This window comes from Nothobranchius furzeri, chromosome 13 (genome assembly GCF_043380555.1).
Source record: "Nothobranchius furzeri strain GRZ-AD chromosome 13, NfurGRZ-RIMD1, whole genome shotgun sequence".
Lineage (NCBI taxonomy): Eukaryota > Metazoa > Chordata > Actinopteri > Cyprinodontiformes > Nothobranchiidae > Nothobranchius > Nothobranchius furzeri.
The window spans coordinates 51,582,703-51,598,832 of record NC_091753.1 but is presented as its reverse complement, the minus strand read 5'-3'; the positions used below and the strand labels follow the sequence as shown (position 1 = coordinate 51,598,832).

Genomic DNA, 16,130 nt, shown 5'->3' with positions numbered 1-16,130 from the left:
TGAGCCTATACAGCTTGGAGTAAGACAACATGCATGAAGAGGATGATGTGGACAAAATACTTATTTGCCTAATAATCCTGCACTCCCTGAAAAGACATACCGGTTTTTCTCCTTGAAGCATCAACATGTTCCATCTTTGTTGAAACACCTTCCTTCTGCATCAATCTTTCTCTTCCTGGACATTTTGAGACGATGTGTGGACAGTTATTTTCACTTGTTGCATTAATTAAACACGGAAGTGGATACACTGAGACCTAGTGGCGAGTCGCTGCACTGGGAACACAATCGCGATGCATTATGGGAAATGTAGTTTATAGCCAATGTGAAGCGGCACAGACTTCTTTTAAGACACTTGAACCTCTTGCGGGCCACATAAAACGATGTGGCGGTCCACATCTGGCCCGCGGGCCTCGTATCCGACACATGTGCTCTAGGGTATCCTGGCATAAATAAATACAGACGGAATTAAAAGTCTATCATTTCATTGAAGGAATGTGTATCAGGCACTCATGCCAAAGTTTAGCTAGTGTGACATAGTTCTAGCAATTTATAGCATAGTTTGTAAATGTAAACAGTTTAAAATACAACCCATCAAATGTTCTGATTACATTAACGCCAAGCTCTTTACCATCATGCTGCTGTTAAATGTGGGGTAATAACAGCATAAAGAATTTCATTTCTTGTACCCAAGCATGACCATTCGCCAGGAGCTAAAAAGAATGCATCTTTTGCACTGACACTACAGTTTGTAATGGTGGCAAAAGTCTTTGAAGTATCAGTCACCCCCCAACCAGAGCCTGATTTCACCCACACTTCCTGTCCGAAAAATGCACCTAAAGGAGGCATCATCAGGCGGACTGAGAGGGCGGAGCTGAGGCAGTGACTGCCAATACCCCCCCCCCATCCCCCCCCCGAGTTTCTCTGTAAGACAAATGAGCTGTTAACAAGTACACACACACACACACACACACACACACACACACACACACACACACACACACACACACACACACACACACACACACACACACACACACACACACACACACACACACACACACACACAGCTCCGTCGGAGGAGCAGAGAAACTGCAGTACGCTTTTCTCTCCACCTCGTACACTAGAAAAAAGGGAGGAGGGCAGCAGCTCTGAGCCGTATCGTTATTGTTTCATATTGGCTTGCCAGTGACTGAGCCAGCTGGAGGCGTGGCCAAGCCAGCTGGAGGCGTGGCCAAGACTCAGCTGCAGTACATAGCACTGCCTCCAGGCAATACAACACCGGCAATGTCGGTGCCTCTTAGCCAGTAGCGACGGCTGACTCAGATTAAATGTAGAGCACAGTTTTAACCTGAAGGGGAATAAATAATGACTATATCCACAGCACCATTAGACACGCATTTATACAGTTTATCAGCAAAAAAAAAAAAAGTTGATTTGGGGGTGACTTGCTCTTTAATGTTTTAGTTTGACACAGGCTCAAGAATTCAACATGAGATCTGCATCCGCCTTTTGAAAGGAAAGAGTTTTTAGTCCTGTGCGGTCATGCATCATATTTCCTTACACTATATTTAGTCACATCTGATAGCTTAAATATTTTTTGTGATTATCGGATAACATCTTGTCATGGATAGAGATTTCTGAAAATTCCTGAAATATTCCGCCTTGTGTTTGGACATGCTGCGACCCATGTCACTCCCGTTTTTTTCTCCCAAGTTTTCTTGCTTGTCTTTTGTTTATTTATTATTTATATGCAGTTTGTGTTTTCATCTTCAGGGCTTGACCTACTTCCTGTCCTGCTTGATAAAATGCATCCACTTATCTGTGGCTGAATTGTAACGATTGATGCAGAAAATTGGTTTTCTTTTTTCATCCTGCACATTTCTGATTTAACTCTTCCAGTTCTTGGTGGAAACTTGCTCCCTTTAGCTTCTGTTGGGTTATTTTGCCTCAGAGGAGAATGCAGCATGACGTTTTGCTGACTTGACTCTTTGAAAATGACAAAAATGCCTTTAGAATACGGACCAGGAGCACCATGTACTTTTTTGCTATTCCCATTGCATGTGCTTGGTTTTATTAGGGACAGTAACGAGTGGAGCATGAACTTATGGGCTTGAGGAGCCCTGCTTCCCAGAGACAACCAAACCACAGTGGGATTTGTTGGGGCTCTGATGTTTTTGCAGATGATCTGACAGCTGCTCCATCTGGTCAGAAGCAGCATCCTGGGTCTGTTCACCAGTTTTCCTGTTTGACACCTGAGTTAATACGTGTAAAAACACTTATTCTCTTGAAGCTGAACAAATGGTCAGTTAACGGACCATCTGGTGGCGTTCAGGAAGAGGAAAAGTCTCCATGTTGCAGACTCGTCTCTATTTAAAGGGTTCCTTTTGTGAGGTGTCGTCGGTGCTTCTCACCTTCCTGACTTTGTGTATTTTCCTCTCCTTGCAATGACTCATGATTTGATGATTCTTTCCTGCCTTGTATGGTACGAGTCCCCGACCTTGATTGTTTCATCGCCGCCTCTGTGTTCAGGTTCTTTACGGAACTGGAGGAAAGACACCAACAGAGCATCGTCATCGATGACATCAGTGACATCGTTTGTAAGCACGCCGTGTCCAACTTCGATCCTTACGTCACCTACTGCTCTAATGAAGTCTATCAGCAGAGAAGCCTACAGAAGCTGGTGTGAGTAAAGCGAATTTGATCCAGCATGCCGGCGGGCTCTCCCTCCCTCCTCTGACCCGGCAGCCGCCTCCTTCCCTTTCAGCAGTGCCAAGAATCCGGCTTTTAAGGAGGTGTTAACCAAGATCGAGGGCCACCCAGATTGCAAGAGCCTCCCTATGATCTCCTTCCTCATTCTGCCCATGCAGAGGATCACCCGCCTGCCTCTGCTCATGGACGTGAGTGAGCCCCACAGCAGTCCAGATGTTACGCAACTCTTTGTTTATTTGATTTTAAGCTGGGCGTGTTCCAAGCCCAAATACGTTTGTGTGACCTTGCATCATTTTTAAAAAAACTAAATGATTTAACTCCACTTTCCCTCTTTTAATGCTTTTTTGTCCTCTTCACTTGCATGTTTTTGTTGGCGGTGGAAATTTTTAGTGTCTCCAAGCCTTATGTCAGTGTCCCCCTGAGGGACTCTGGTGTTTACGCTCATTTCCCTGAGAAAGTGATGTGTTAGTTCATTTCTTCCCACAGCCTCTCTATTTTATCAGGCTTCTGATGGGAGTGTGGTAAATATGAGGGGAGTGGGATGAGTTGATGATCCGTGAATTTGTTCTAGATGTATATTTATCTTAAAACTGATCCTGAATTCCTGTTTTACAGACAATCTGTCAGAAAACCCCTAAGGACTCGGCACGATATGAAGAGTGCAAGAGGGCATTGCAGGCAGTCAGCAAGGTCCGTAGGTTTTTTTTTTTATTAAAATATTTTAATGACTTGAAAACATCTGAAACTGTGAGATGAAAGTAACTTTTTCTGCTATTTTATTTAATGTTTTTAAAGAATACGTAGTCTTAGAAGAGAGTTTGCTTAACAAATCGAATAAATCTAAATTAGTCCTTTTTCTGATGGCAGGAAATGAGATAAAAGCAGCCAGTAGATGCTCTTAACTGTCATTAATGATTCATCAACTTATCTTTTGCTGCTGTTTTACTAAAATAAAGGTGGTGAGTTTACAAAGTACTGATCCTAAACAAGAATTTAAATAACTGGTTTCATTTTTCACAACAAGGAAGTTTGTAATATATATATATATATATATATATATATATGTATATAGTTGCAGAAGGTAATTTGAGTTCATTTTAAACAAATTATTCCAGCTGTTTTGACTAAATTTCATAATACCAGTGAAATTATTAGTAATTAGTAGGGATGAGTGAGTACACCACTATCTGTATCTGTATCTGTACTCGGAGTGGGCGTGGCCTAATCCGGAAGTGGGTGTAGTTTAACCAGATGTGGGCGTGGTTTACATCAATACGTTATTTTAAGTCTGATCAGAAGTTGCTATGTGTATTGTTTATTTGAAAACTATTTACAGAGCAGCCTCAGAGTTTAGATTAAATGTTTTTTGATCACAATAGTAAAGGAACTGTTACAGAACAAGTTTTTCAATAAAATCAGAACATTAATATTTAAGTGCATGAATTAAGAGAGAGAGAGAGAGAGAAGAAAAGATCTTTTCTATAGCCCCTCTCAAGATAAAAATCACAGGGCGCTTCACATAAACAAAACATGTAAAATAGAAAAAATAATTTAGAAAATGATTAAAATATATTTAAAATGAGCAAAAAATAGACAATTGTGATTAAAAATGTAAAGAAAGAGAGAGAGTGAATAGGAAAGAGGGAGTGGATCCTGAGGAAGAGGAGAGAGAGAGAGAGAGGGAAAAAAAACCCCGACCGGAGCGGAGGCGGTGACTGACGCAGCACGAGCCGTTTTCAGCTCTGTCTTGTCAAATGCACCACGTACGTTACAAAAAAAGTTACTTTAAATAACTTTAAAAAGAAGCAATCTGAAGAAAACATAGGGAGTACTGAAGAAACGTGAACAGTGAAGCAAGCACAGAGAGATCCGTTACTGTCTGTGTTTGTGCATGGATGAACCGGATGCGGACTGAGCTGTGAGCTCCCGGCTGCAGAGTTTTGTGTGTAGGGAGGGGCGGGCGCTCTATGTGACTGGCCAATCACAGAGTGTGAACACAGTCAGTTACCCAATGAGGATTTTCCTTCAGCACGATTACAGATATTTACGAGTTTTTCTAGTTTCATGCTCGTACTCGTCAAAAATGCTTTATCCATACCGGTAAAAATGATCAGATTTAAGTGCAGTTAGACAGCTTACTAGTGCATCTCTAAATAGCCCCTGGGATTTGTGGTAATTTACCATGACATCACTCGATGAAACACAGATTGAAGTTGTTTTGGTGGATCATGTTTGTGTGTGAGCAGGTGGTACGAAAGTGTAACGAAGGCGCTCGCACGATGGAGAGGACAGAGATGATGTACACCATTAACTCCCAGCTGGAGTTCAAGATCAAGGTACGGATGTAGCATAAAACGCATCAGGAGCCCAAATCAACACTAAACATGGTTAAATGTTTGTTCTGCACCCTGGGGTTACCAGTCAGGTGGATGGTTAATCAGTTATTTTATTGCATTGTGTGATGTGCACTTCTTGAGATTTATTGCATTTTATGCTCCTTTGTATTACTTTCTGGATTCAAGGAAGATAAGTGAAGCAATTTTCACTGATGCAGGCTTTTACTTTGAAAAGTAGAAATCCCAAAAAAGCAGCAAGTTTTCTAAATGAAGAACAAGTTCTCTGAGAAACAACTTATTAGTTTTTCTGTTTGAAATACAATCAGTCACTCTGAGTCTTGCGTGCAGGCTGAACGTGAAAATAATCTTCTACCGCCATTTCCTGCATTTGATGCCAAAATAAAACAAACTGGGAAACACTTGAGTCAGAAAAAGCCAGTCAGATCTATGTCATGCATTTATGGACTCACACATCTTAATACACAACCAGGAAGGCTGCATTGATTTAGTGTCCTGGAGAGAGCAGAGCATGTCGACGCTCATAGAAGCTAACCGTTAGCAATAGCAACTCCACATTATGGCAGAACTCCTCCAGGATTGCGTTATTTGTGAAGATAAAACATCAACTTTGCAAAGCAAACAGAGTCAGATGCACAGATGTACTTGTTTCAGGAAACAACAGAATGCCACATCAGAGCAGGGCTTCAGACGACGGATTTGGAGTCTTATTTCCTGATATTTGGACATCTTGCCTTCGACTGGCTAACAGCAATGCAACTCTACCACTGACTCTATTGCTCTGCGACGTTGATGTTTTTTTCTCCAAAAATAACAAAAGCCTGGATGATTTCTGCTGTGTTGTGGAGTCGCTAATGCCAACGGTTAGCTTCTATTAGCTGAGATGTTCTCTGCTGTTTCCTGGACGCTAAACCAACAACAGCCTTCCCCGTGACAAGCCAAGATGGGTGAGTCCATGAATGTTAAGTGACTGTGACATAGATCTGTCAGGCTTTTATAATCCTAGAGTTTCACCCATTGACGTAATTTTGGGGGGAGACAGGGGGGACATGTCCCCCCCACTTTTTCCAAAGTCAAGTTTTGACCCCTGCACTTTTTACCATCCATAAACAATATTACACTGTATTAAATTGACACTGGTTGAGCTCTAGGACCAAGCGGAAAACAACCGTTTGTATTGAAGCCTGTTTCCCATTAGAGCATACTGTAAAGATACGTTCCCCCCCCCCCCCCTCCCCCGTGTCCCCCTCACTTCTAAAGTGAAAATTACGCCCATGGTTTCACCGTCTGTTTTTTTTATCAGAAGCTAATGCAGGAGATAGGTGTAGGAGACTATTTTCATATTCAGCCTGCATGAAAAACTAGTGACTGATCAGTGACTGATCATAATCAGAAATAAAAGGTAAAAAAATGGCTTTCCAGTGTTCCACACCTTTTAAATCTTTTTATAGATTTTTAGTATTTCTCCAAATTTGAAATGATGTAAATACTGGACAGTAAAACAAACCACGATGGACTATCGTGTACAAACATGCCGATGGGGTACTGGAAATGCTTTACACCATTGTTTTTACATTTGTCTGCCACTACACACACAAGACTCTGCACGTTCAAGTGCGCCTCACTAGAGTGGGACAAAGCTGTTGGGACATTTGGGATTCCCAGATGTCTGGAGATTATATTCCCCTCTGCGCAGACAGCTGATTCTCTCTCAAACTGATTTGTTATTATTAAATAGGCCCAACGTCAGAGAGGTTGTCCCATCTGTTTGCTCTTCTCCTCCTCCAGCCCTTCCCCCTGGTCTCGTCCTCCAGGTGGATGGTAAAGAGAGGAGAGCTGACCGCTTTTGGGGAGGACAGCGGCATCTTCTTAAAGCGCACGTCCCGGCATCAGGTCTATTTCTTCCTCTTCAACGATGTGCTGATCGTCACCAAGAAGAAGAGGTGAGGAGGACAAGTGTGGGATTACTGAAGGTGAAAGCTCAACCACAACGTTTGCCTTTCGCTGCGTCCCACTCAGATCCTGAAGGCTTCGTGTTTGAGCTTGCTCAGGGAAACCATTATTTGAAAGGAGAAGTTGTGAGAAAAAGAAGTGAGAATTTTATGCTGTTAGTTCCGTAATCTTTGTGGTTTGGAATTTGAAGCGGAGTAACTTGTAGAAAACAGAGCATTAGCTTAGAGATGTGACTTGAGGTTCAAATCTGGGTTTTTAGGGTCACAAAAGACCACACATGTGCATGCACGACCCCCGATTAGCTTGTGATCCCAGCTAATAGACTAATACATATGTTAGATCTCATCTTCTCTGTTCTGCCTCACTTTCTTTTCATTTTCTCACACAAATCATTTCATGTTTTCCAAACTTCATTAAATAATTTCTGTGCATTTGTGTCATTTCCAAAGAATTTACAAACACGATTTAAAATCCCAAGGAAAGGCTTTTTGAATTTTATACCATATAAAAGACTCCTTTTAATAAAGGTGTGAGAAACTTGGAAAAAGCCCAGAAACGTCTGCCTCAGCAGGGTTGAGCTGAACACGGCAGGATTTGGACTCATTTCCTGATATCTGGACATCTCGCCTGTGATTGGCTAACAGCAATGCAACTCTGTTTGCAACGCTGACGTTTTGTCTCCACAAATAACACAAACTTGGAGGAGTTCTGCTGCGTGGTGGAGTTGCCAATGCTAACAGTTAGCTTCAGCTAGCCGAGATGTTTTCTGCTGATTCTGGATGCTAAAACAACAGCCTTCCCCGTCGTGAGTCTTACGCCGGGGACACACTGGCCGCGGAAGCGCCGCGAAGCTCCGCGAAAATGGGACCGCCTTCATTCGGCGCCCTTGTTAAGCTATTCTATAGACCACATGGGTCGCCGAAGCGCCGCGAATCGCCTCGCGCCGTGCAGCGATCATTTCGGCGTCGGCTCTATTTTTTCGAGAGCCGCGGGTGAATCGCGTCAATTCTGGCAGGAAGTCAAACCTAGACATAAGAGGCAGGCCGGTAAAGTTAACAAAATAAAGCATTTCAAAATAAAATTCCGCGATAGTCAAATGTGTTCGTAATCAGACACTGCCGAAAAACTACACGAACACACACACACATCGAACTTGTGTGCGTGTGTGACCACGTGAAGGGGGGGTGTGGTTTTATGTCTTTTCACCGGAGCAAACAGGACAGAGAGGCAGAAAGTCTGAGGCAAGCAGTTAAGATGGATGACTTTAAATTAATTATGGAAGTTGAGAAACACAAGGAGCTGTACGACCCCCGAAAAACATGATTATTTACGTACCCATTTCAGAAGAAACTGCTAGGATACAGCTGCTTCTCGGCGCTTCCGCGGCCGGTGTGTCCCCGGCGTAAGCGATGGCTTGACGTAGATCTGTCAGGCTTTTTTAATCCTAGAGTTTCACCATCTTATTTTCTATCAGAAGCTAATGCAGGAGATGTAGGAGACTATTTTCATGTTCAGCCTGCATGAAAAGCCGAATATAATCAGAAATAAGATTTAGAAAATGTTTTTTCAGTGTTCCACACCTTTAAAACATACAGTAGTAAAGTATGATTCATTAAGTCCGTTTCACTTTCTGGCTTTCTTGACTTTTGTTTTTCGGACAGTTGTCCAGGTTTCCACTCGTCCTAATTAGAAATCCTGAAATCTTTTCATCGTTCTCATTAAGGAATGTTCTCTTCCGTTTCAAAGTAAATAAAGGTTTTCATAGAAATTATGTGGTTTTAATCTTTGTTCGCTCATAAATTCTCAAATTCTTGTCAGAAAAACCCTTTCCTTCCATCTGATGGGTCTGGATCTGATTGTCATGCCTCGAAAATTTCCCAAGATTCCTTAAAAAAAAGATTCTACAAAACATTCCTGTATGATGTTTTTCTGAGAATCTGATCAGCTACAGACTCCGGCAGCGTGTTGGAAGGGGAGTGCTCTGGAATCTCTGTGTGTTTTAGTTGGAATGGGGTGGGGGCTGCAGCCGAGCTGAGGCGCGCTACTCCGCTGTACTCCAACTGCAGCAACGAAAACCAAAGAAACACACCCGGAGCTCATGAGGCCAGCCACATACCGGCAGGTCACACAATAACTCAACAGCTCTTTCTCTTATCATTAAAGCATTTAACCCTTTTCACCTTCTTGTCTTGTTTTCACGTGATCGGACTTTTAGGAATCTTGTCAGAAGACTTTGTATTTACGCAGCAGAGAAAACCAAACATGCGCTGACCTTAGAGGCCCTCTGGAAAGTAAGAATGGTGAACTTGTTGAGTTTTATGCTATAAAACTATCACAGAATTAAGTAGATTTGTGCATTCAGACGACTACCATACTCGTGCAGTGTTTATTTAACAAACTCACTTCCTTGAATGACTTGATAGCAGGTCTAAATTTGGAGCCAACGATTGGAAAACCCTTGTGTCAAACCGGCTTGTCACGCACCAGGAAAGACCGTGCTGCTCTGCTGCTTGCAGGAACACTTATATAACACACCAGCTGGCTTCTTTCTGCTCCTCACTTCCCTCCTTTTCCTCTATAAATGAAGAGGTAAAGAATTCTGTTCAGCCATGATACGTTCCCATCACTTTCTGTGTTAGTGTTTGTGCGTGGGACGGCCTCCACTCTCCATGCAAAGCTGATCTGTTTGCAGAAATGCATCTGCCCGCCTCACCTGGACTCGGTCTTAGCATCTACCTGAGGATCAACTTCCTCACGTTGACCATTAGAGCAATTGGGGTGGGGTGGGTGGTAGGAAACTTTTAGGGTAGCCTCCGTCCGTTAGAGCGGGGCTGGGGGTATCTTCGGAGTGATATTGGAGGTGTGGCGTGAGTGTGTGTGAAGAGGGCCAGATGCGTGTGTCTCCCTGTATTCAGTCCGTAATAAATGAGTTTATTTTTTTTAAAGCCAAGTTCCCTGTGAAATCATTTTTTACTTGTTCCTTTAACATGCCTTACGTAAAAATAGTCTTCCACACATTTCCTGCATTAGCTGCTTATGGAAAATAGCCGGGGAAACGCTAGGCTTAGAAAAGCTGGTGTCATTCGCACGTCACATTGTGAAATTAGCATCCATGGATTCACCCTTCTTGGCTCACAATGAGAAAGGCTGTTGTTGGTTTAGCATCCAGGAGAGAGTAGAGCGTGTCTCGGCGAGTAGAAGCTAACTGTTAGCATTAGCAGCTCCACAACACAGTAGAACTTAGCCAGTCAGAGGCGAGATGTTCGAATATCAAATAATAAGACTCCAAAACCTGCCGTCTTCTGCTCACATCTGATCTGGCTCTTTTCTAGTCCCTGGAACAGGAGCGCCAGAGCTTTTTACAGTCCCAAGTGGTAGATATCTGTGATTGCAGGCGTGAACATTTAAGGAGGAAAAAAAGAAAAGGATCTTTTATACAGCTCCTCTCAAGATAAAAATCACGAGGCGCTTCACAAGAGCAAAACACTTTAAATATAAAACAGATTTAAAAAAAATTATTTAAAAAAAAATGGGTAAAATGAGAAAAGCTATTGTGATTAAAAATGTAGGGAATGGGAAAGAGGGAAATCAGTGGATCCTGGTAAAGGCGGAGTTGGTCGAAAGAGCAGTTAAGGAGAGGGTGGTGATGAAGGTCATGCAAAAGCCTGAACAGGTGAGTCTTCAGCTGTTTTCCAAAGGAGACCACTGAGTCCACTGATCTCAGGCTCAGGGGGAGAGAGTTTCAGAGTCTGGGGGCCACAGCAGCAAATGATCTGTCACCTTTGGCCTTTAGCCTGTAGGCTTGGGTCACTGGACCTCAGGGACCTGCTGGGGGTGTACGGACTGAGAAGATCACCAATGTATGATGGTGCTTGTTTATGTAAGACCCTATACACCACAACCAGGATCTTGAAATGAACCCTGAAGCGGATTGGCAGCCAGTGAAGCTGGAGGAGAAGCGGGGTGATGTGGGTGTGTTTGGAGGACTTGGTCAGGAGCCGAGCACAGGCATTCTGAACCACCTGTAGACGGTTCAGGGAGGTTCTGCTCAGACACGTGAAAAGAGACTTACAGTAGTCTAAGCGTGAGGAGATGAAGGTGTGGAGAACTGTCTCAAGTTCAGAGCGGGACAGAATGGGACTCAGCTTAGCAATGTTCCTGAGATGGAAGAAGGAAGAGCGAACGAGAGAACTGAGAATCCTTGGTGAGAGTGGGGTCAAAGGTCACACCAAGATTTCTGACAGAGGGTTTGGTGTGAGAAGCAAACTGACCAAGAGAGTCTCTGACCAGCGCCGGATTATCATTGCAGGGGCCCCTTCCTCCTCTTGACTCCTGTCTCATTCGTCCTCTTGTCTCCTGTTTCCTTCCTCCTCTTGTCTCTTGTCTCATGTCTCCTTACTCCTCTTTTTGTCTCCTCTTGTTGGTCTTCTCTCGTGCCTTCAGAAAAACTGCTTTCTGGCCTTTCTTTTAGTAAATTCATTCACAATGTCATCAAAGTCCAGATTCTTGACAAGCTGAGATTCAATTGCCATCAGTGACAGTGCACTGAGGCGCTGTTGAGTTAGTGTTGTTCTCAGTTCATTTTTTATTCTTGCCATTTGTGAAAATGATAGTTCCCCTTCACAATTTGTAACAGGTAGAGTTAGAAAAATCTGCAGGGCCACAAACACATTAGGGAAGATGGACTGTAGACTATTTTTTAGCCCAAAAACGATCCTGGTACTGCTAATATTAAATTATCTATGTGGACTCTCTGGGGATTATTTAGAGCTGAGAGGTGCAGAGGTCTGATTGTTGATGCGCTCCAGACAGTTGCGTCCTGAGCACGGCTGCAGTAACATTATCAAAGTGTCGCCACCTCAAAAACAAATTTAACACGTGATCTTTCATGTCGGTTCATATCCTTTCATGCTTTCTGTCTTATTTGTGTCTGATGTGTTTCGCTGCTGCGGAGCAAGCGCATCACATGTTTCATCCTCTGGTGACTTATATGTATATATGAAGCCAGGTAGCAGTTTTTCTTCAGGATTGAGAGGAAATGCAGGAAGATAAAAAACAGACAGGACAGAAAAATAGTTTGTTTTTGTACCTGGTAGCAACAAACAGACACCACTGAAGGTAATCAGAAGTGAGGAACAGAAAATGAAATGATTCTTTCAATGTTTAGATCAGCAGGAACTCATAGAGGCTGCAGGCGCATCAGTGAGTTTGCGACCGCTGCGCAGGGGGAGGGGGGAGAGAGCTGAAGCAGGCAGTAAAGATACAAAAACTACCGCTGTTAAAAGAAATGTGTGTTAACGTAGAAAATGCGGGCGCAAGTTGAATTACTTGTTAACTTTTTTCCTCCTTGAACCGTCACCTTATCGTGGTGGAGGAGTTTGATTGCCCTAATGATCCTAGGAGCTAGGCTGTCTGGGGCACTTTGTGCCCCTGGTAGGGTCTCCCATGACAAATTGGTCTTAGGTGAAGGGTGAGACAAAGAACGGTTCAGAGGATCTTTCATGGATGTACAGTCGAAGAGTCGGAGTACCCGGCCCGGAGGGTTACCGGGGTCCCACCCTGGAGGCAGGCCTGGGGTTGGGGCCCGTGGACGAACGTCTGGTAGCCGGGCTTTCGCCCATGGGGCCCGGCGGGGCACAGCCCGAACCTGATACATGGGCTCATCCAACTGTGGACCCACCACCCGCAGGAGGAACATGAAGGGTCCGGTGCAGTGTGGATCTGGTGGCAGACCGAGGCAGGAGCCTTGGCGGTCCAATCCCCGGACAAGGAAACTGGTTTTTGGGACATGAAACGTCACCTCGCTGGCAGGGAAGGAGCAGGAGCTTGTGGCAGAGGTTGAGGTTGAGTAGTACCGGCTAGATATAGTTGGACTCACCTCGACACTTACCATTGGCTCTGGAACCCAAGTCCTTGAGAGGGGTTGGACACTCTCCTTTGCTGGAGTTGCTCCAGGTGAGAGGTGGAGGGCTGGGGTTGGCTTTTTGTTAGCCCCGAGACTCTCTGCCTGTGTGTTGGGGTTTACCCCGGGGGACGAGAGGGTAGCTTCCCTGCGCCTTCGGGTCGGAGAACGGGTCCTGACTGTTGTTTGTGCTTATGGGCCAAGTATCAGTTCAGAGTACCCACCCTTTTTGGAGTCCCTGGGACGAGTGCTAGATAGTGCTCCATCAGGGGACTCCATTGTCCTGCTGGGGGACTTCAATGCTCACGTGGGCAATGACAGCATGACCTGGAGGGGTGTGATTGGGAGGAACGGCCCGCCAGATCTGAACTCGAGTGGTGTTTCGTTATTGGACTTCTGTGCAAGCCGCAGTTTGGCCATAACGAACACCATGTTCGAACATAAGGATGCCCATCGGTACACTTGGTAGCAGGGCAGCCTAGGTCGCAGGCCAATGATAGACTTTGTAGTCTTATCATCTGACCTGCGGCCGTATGTTTTGGACACCAGGGTGAAGAGAGGAGCAGAGCTGTCAACTGATCACCACCTGGTGGTGAGTTGGATCAGATGGCAGGGGAAGATGCTGCGTAGACCTGGCAGACCCAAACGCATGACCCAAATTACACAGCGGCGGAGCCCTGGGGGTGGATGAGATTCTTCCTGGGTATCTCAAGGCTATGGATGTTGTAGGGCTGTCGTGGTTGACACATCTCTGCAACATTGCATGGTCATCGGGGGCAGTTCCTGTGGAGTGGCAGACCAGGGTGGTGGTCCCCATCTTTAAGAAGGGTGACCTGAGGGTGTGTTCCAACTATAGGGGGATCACACTCCTCAGCCTCCCTGGAAAGGTCTACTCCAAGGTACTGGAGAGGAGGGTCCGATCGATAGTTGATTCTCGGATTGAGGAGGAGCAATGTGGTTTTCGTCCTGCTGTGGAACTGTGGACCAGCTCTATACCCTTACAAGGGTAATGGATGGGGCATGGGAGTTTGCCCAACCAATCAACGTGTTTTGTGGATTTGGAGAAGGCTTATGACCGTGTCCCCAGGAGCACCCTGTGGGGGACGCTCCATGAGTATGGGATGAGTGGTTTTCCGTTAAGGGCCATTCAGTTCCTTTACTACAGGAGCCAGTAGTAAGTCGGACCTGCTCCCGGTGAGGGTTGGACTCCGCCGGGCTGCCCTTTGTCACCGGTTCTGTTCGTTACCTTTATGGACAGAATTTCTAGGCGCAGCCGTGGTGTGGAGTGTGTCGAGCTTGGTGGCAGGAGAATCTTGTCTCTGCTTTTTGCGGATGATGTGGTCCTCCTAGCTTCATCCAGCTCTGACCTTCAGCTCTTGCTGGGTAGGTTTGCGGCCGAGTGTGAAGCGGCTGGGATGAGGATCAGCACCTCCAAATCTGAGACCATGGTTCTCGACCGGAAAAGGGTGGCTTGCCAACTCCGGGTCGGGAGAGAGGTCCTACCTCAAGTGGAGGAGTTTAAGTATCTTGGGGTCTTGTTCACGAGTGAGGGTAGGAGGGATCGGGAGATCGACAGGCGGATTGGTTCGGCGTCTGCAGTGATGCGGACGCTGAGCCGATCTGTCGTGGTGAAGAGGGAGTTGAGCCAGAAAGCCAGGCTCTCCATTTACTGGTCGATCTACGTCCCAATCCTCACCTATGGCCATGAGCTTTGGGTAATGACCGAAAGAACGAGATTGCGGATACAAGCGGCCAAAATGAGTTTCCACCGTAGGGTGGCCGGGCTCAGCCTTAGAAATAGGGTGAGGAGCTCGGACATTCGGGAGGGACTCGGAGTAGAACCGCTGCTCCTCTGGATCGAAAGGAGTCAGTTGAAGTGGTTTGGGCATCTGGTCAGGATGCCTCCTGGACACCTCCCTGGGGAGGTGTTTCGGGCATGTCCTGCCGGCAGGAAGCCCCCAGGTTGACCCAGGACACATTGGAGAGGTTACATCTTTAATCTGGACCGGGGACGCCTCGGGGTCCTGCCGGAGGAGCTAGTGGAGATGGCCGGGGAGAGGACGGTCTGGAGCTCCCTAGATGGGATGCTGCCCCCGCGACCCGGACCCGGATAAGCGGAGGAAGACGACGACGATGATGACTTTTTCTCCAGCGTTAAGACTGCTGCACAAAAAAAAAAAGACTGCTGCTCGCGCGGGCCCCCTTGTGGCTGTGGTCCCCTGGGCCTGTGACCAGTTTGCCCATATTATAATTCGGCCTCGTCTCTGACTTTGGGAACCAGCTTGTCTGGAGCACAGATGAGGATCTCAGTCTTATATACTTTTAGTGACAAAACTTGCACACCTTATACACCAACCTCTGCAGCCACTTCTTTTCTTTCTAAAATCTTTAAAAACATGACAGATCTGGTACTGGCCCACGCTGGACACCCCGTAGGACCGCCCCTGCAGTCCACATGCTTCAGCCTTGGGTTCATAAACCCTATGAGCATTAAATCAACATGCACTGTTTATCCAGATCCAGAGGTGTGTTAAAGCTAACATAACTTAACTCATCCACTCCAGATGTTTCCCACTAACCCAGAATCATGCTTGATTAGACTTGCTCTAAATAAATGGGGGTTTTATATTTTTCCACTCTAACAGTCTGCTGGGAAGGTAATTGTGGTATTAAATGCTTTGTTGTCATTACAGGCCAAATACACTGCATTTATAGTTTTCCCTTTCCTTGTCATTTGTAGCTCAAATTCTTAAAGAGTGGAGCATAAAGGTGCTTTTGACTTTCTCAAATACTTTTCTTTTTACTGCTCCAATAAAACGTGCTTTTTACTCAAGAGCGCTGTGTTTCCATGCAGCCAGACTGATTTACTGTTAACAGGGAGGGATTATTTACTTACAAGCTGAATAAACCAATTAAGTGTATGGCCTGTATTAGTATAGGGCCTTTTGGGGTACTACAACCATCCAAAGCGCTTCACAACACAATCAGTCATTCACCCATTCACACACTGGTGGGGATGAACTACGATGTAGCCACAGCTGCCCTGGGGAGCACCAACAGAGGCGAGGCTTTCCGAACACTGGCACCACCCATCCCTCTGACCACCACCAGCAGACAAGGTGGGTTAGGTGTCATGCCCAAGGACACAACCGCAGCATCCTCTGGTTGGAGCCGGGGCCGAACCTGCAACCTTCCGATTACTGGAGAACCTG

The 16,130-nt window shown here is 45.5% G+C and overlaps 1 protein-coding gene across 2 annotated transcripts in view; it reads left to right on the top strand.

The window, feature by feature from the left end:
• Positions 1-16,130, top strand: part of LOC107380054 (rho guanine nucleotide exchange factor 26) — a 37,699-nt gene that overhangs the window by 11,784 nt on the left and 9,785 nt on the right. The window contains exons 7-11 of one of the 2 annotated variants that reach the window (XM_015951081.3): positions 2,530-2,682; positions 2,768-2,897; positions 3,325-3,399; positions 4,956-5,045; positions 6,852-7,006. In XM_015951081.3, the coding sequence (XP_015806567.1) occupies positions 2,530-2,682; positions 2,768-2,897; positions 3,325-3,399; positions 4,956-5,045; positions 6,852-7,006 (603 nt within the window). Of the gene's footprint in view, positions 1-2,529; positions 2,683-2,764; positions 2,898-3,324; positions 3,400-4,955; positions 5,046-6,851; positions 7,007-16,130 lie in introns of both variants that reach the window. The other variant, XM_015951080.3, reaches the window with a different exon arrangement.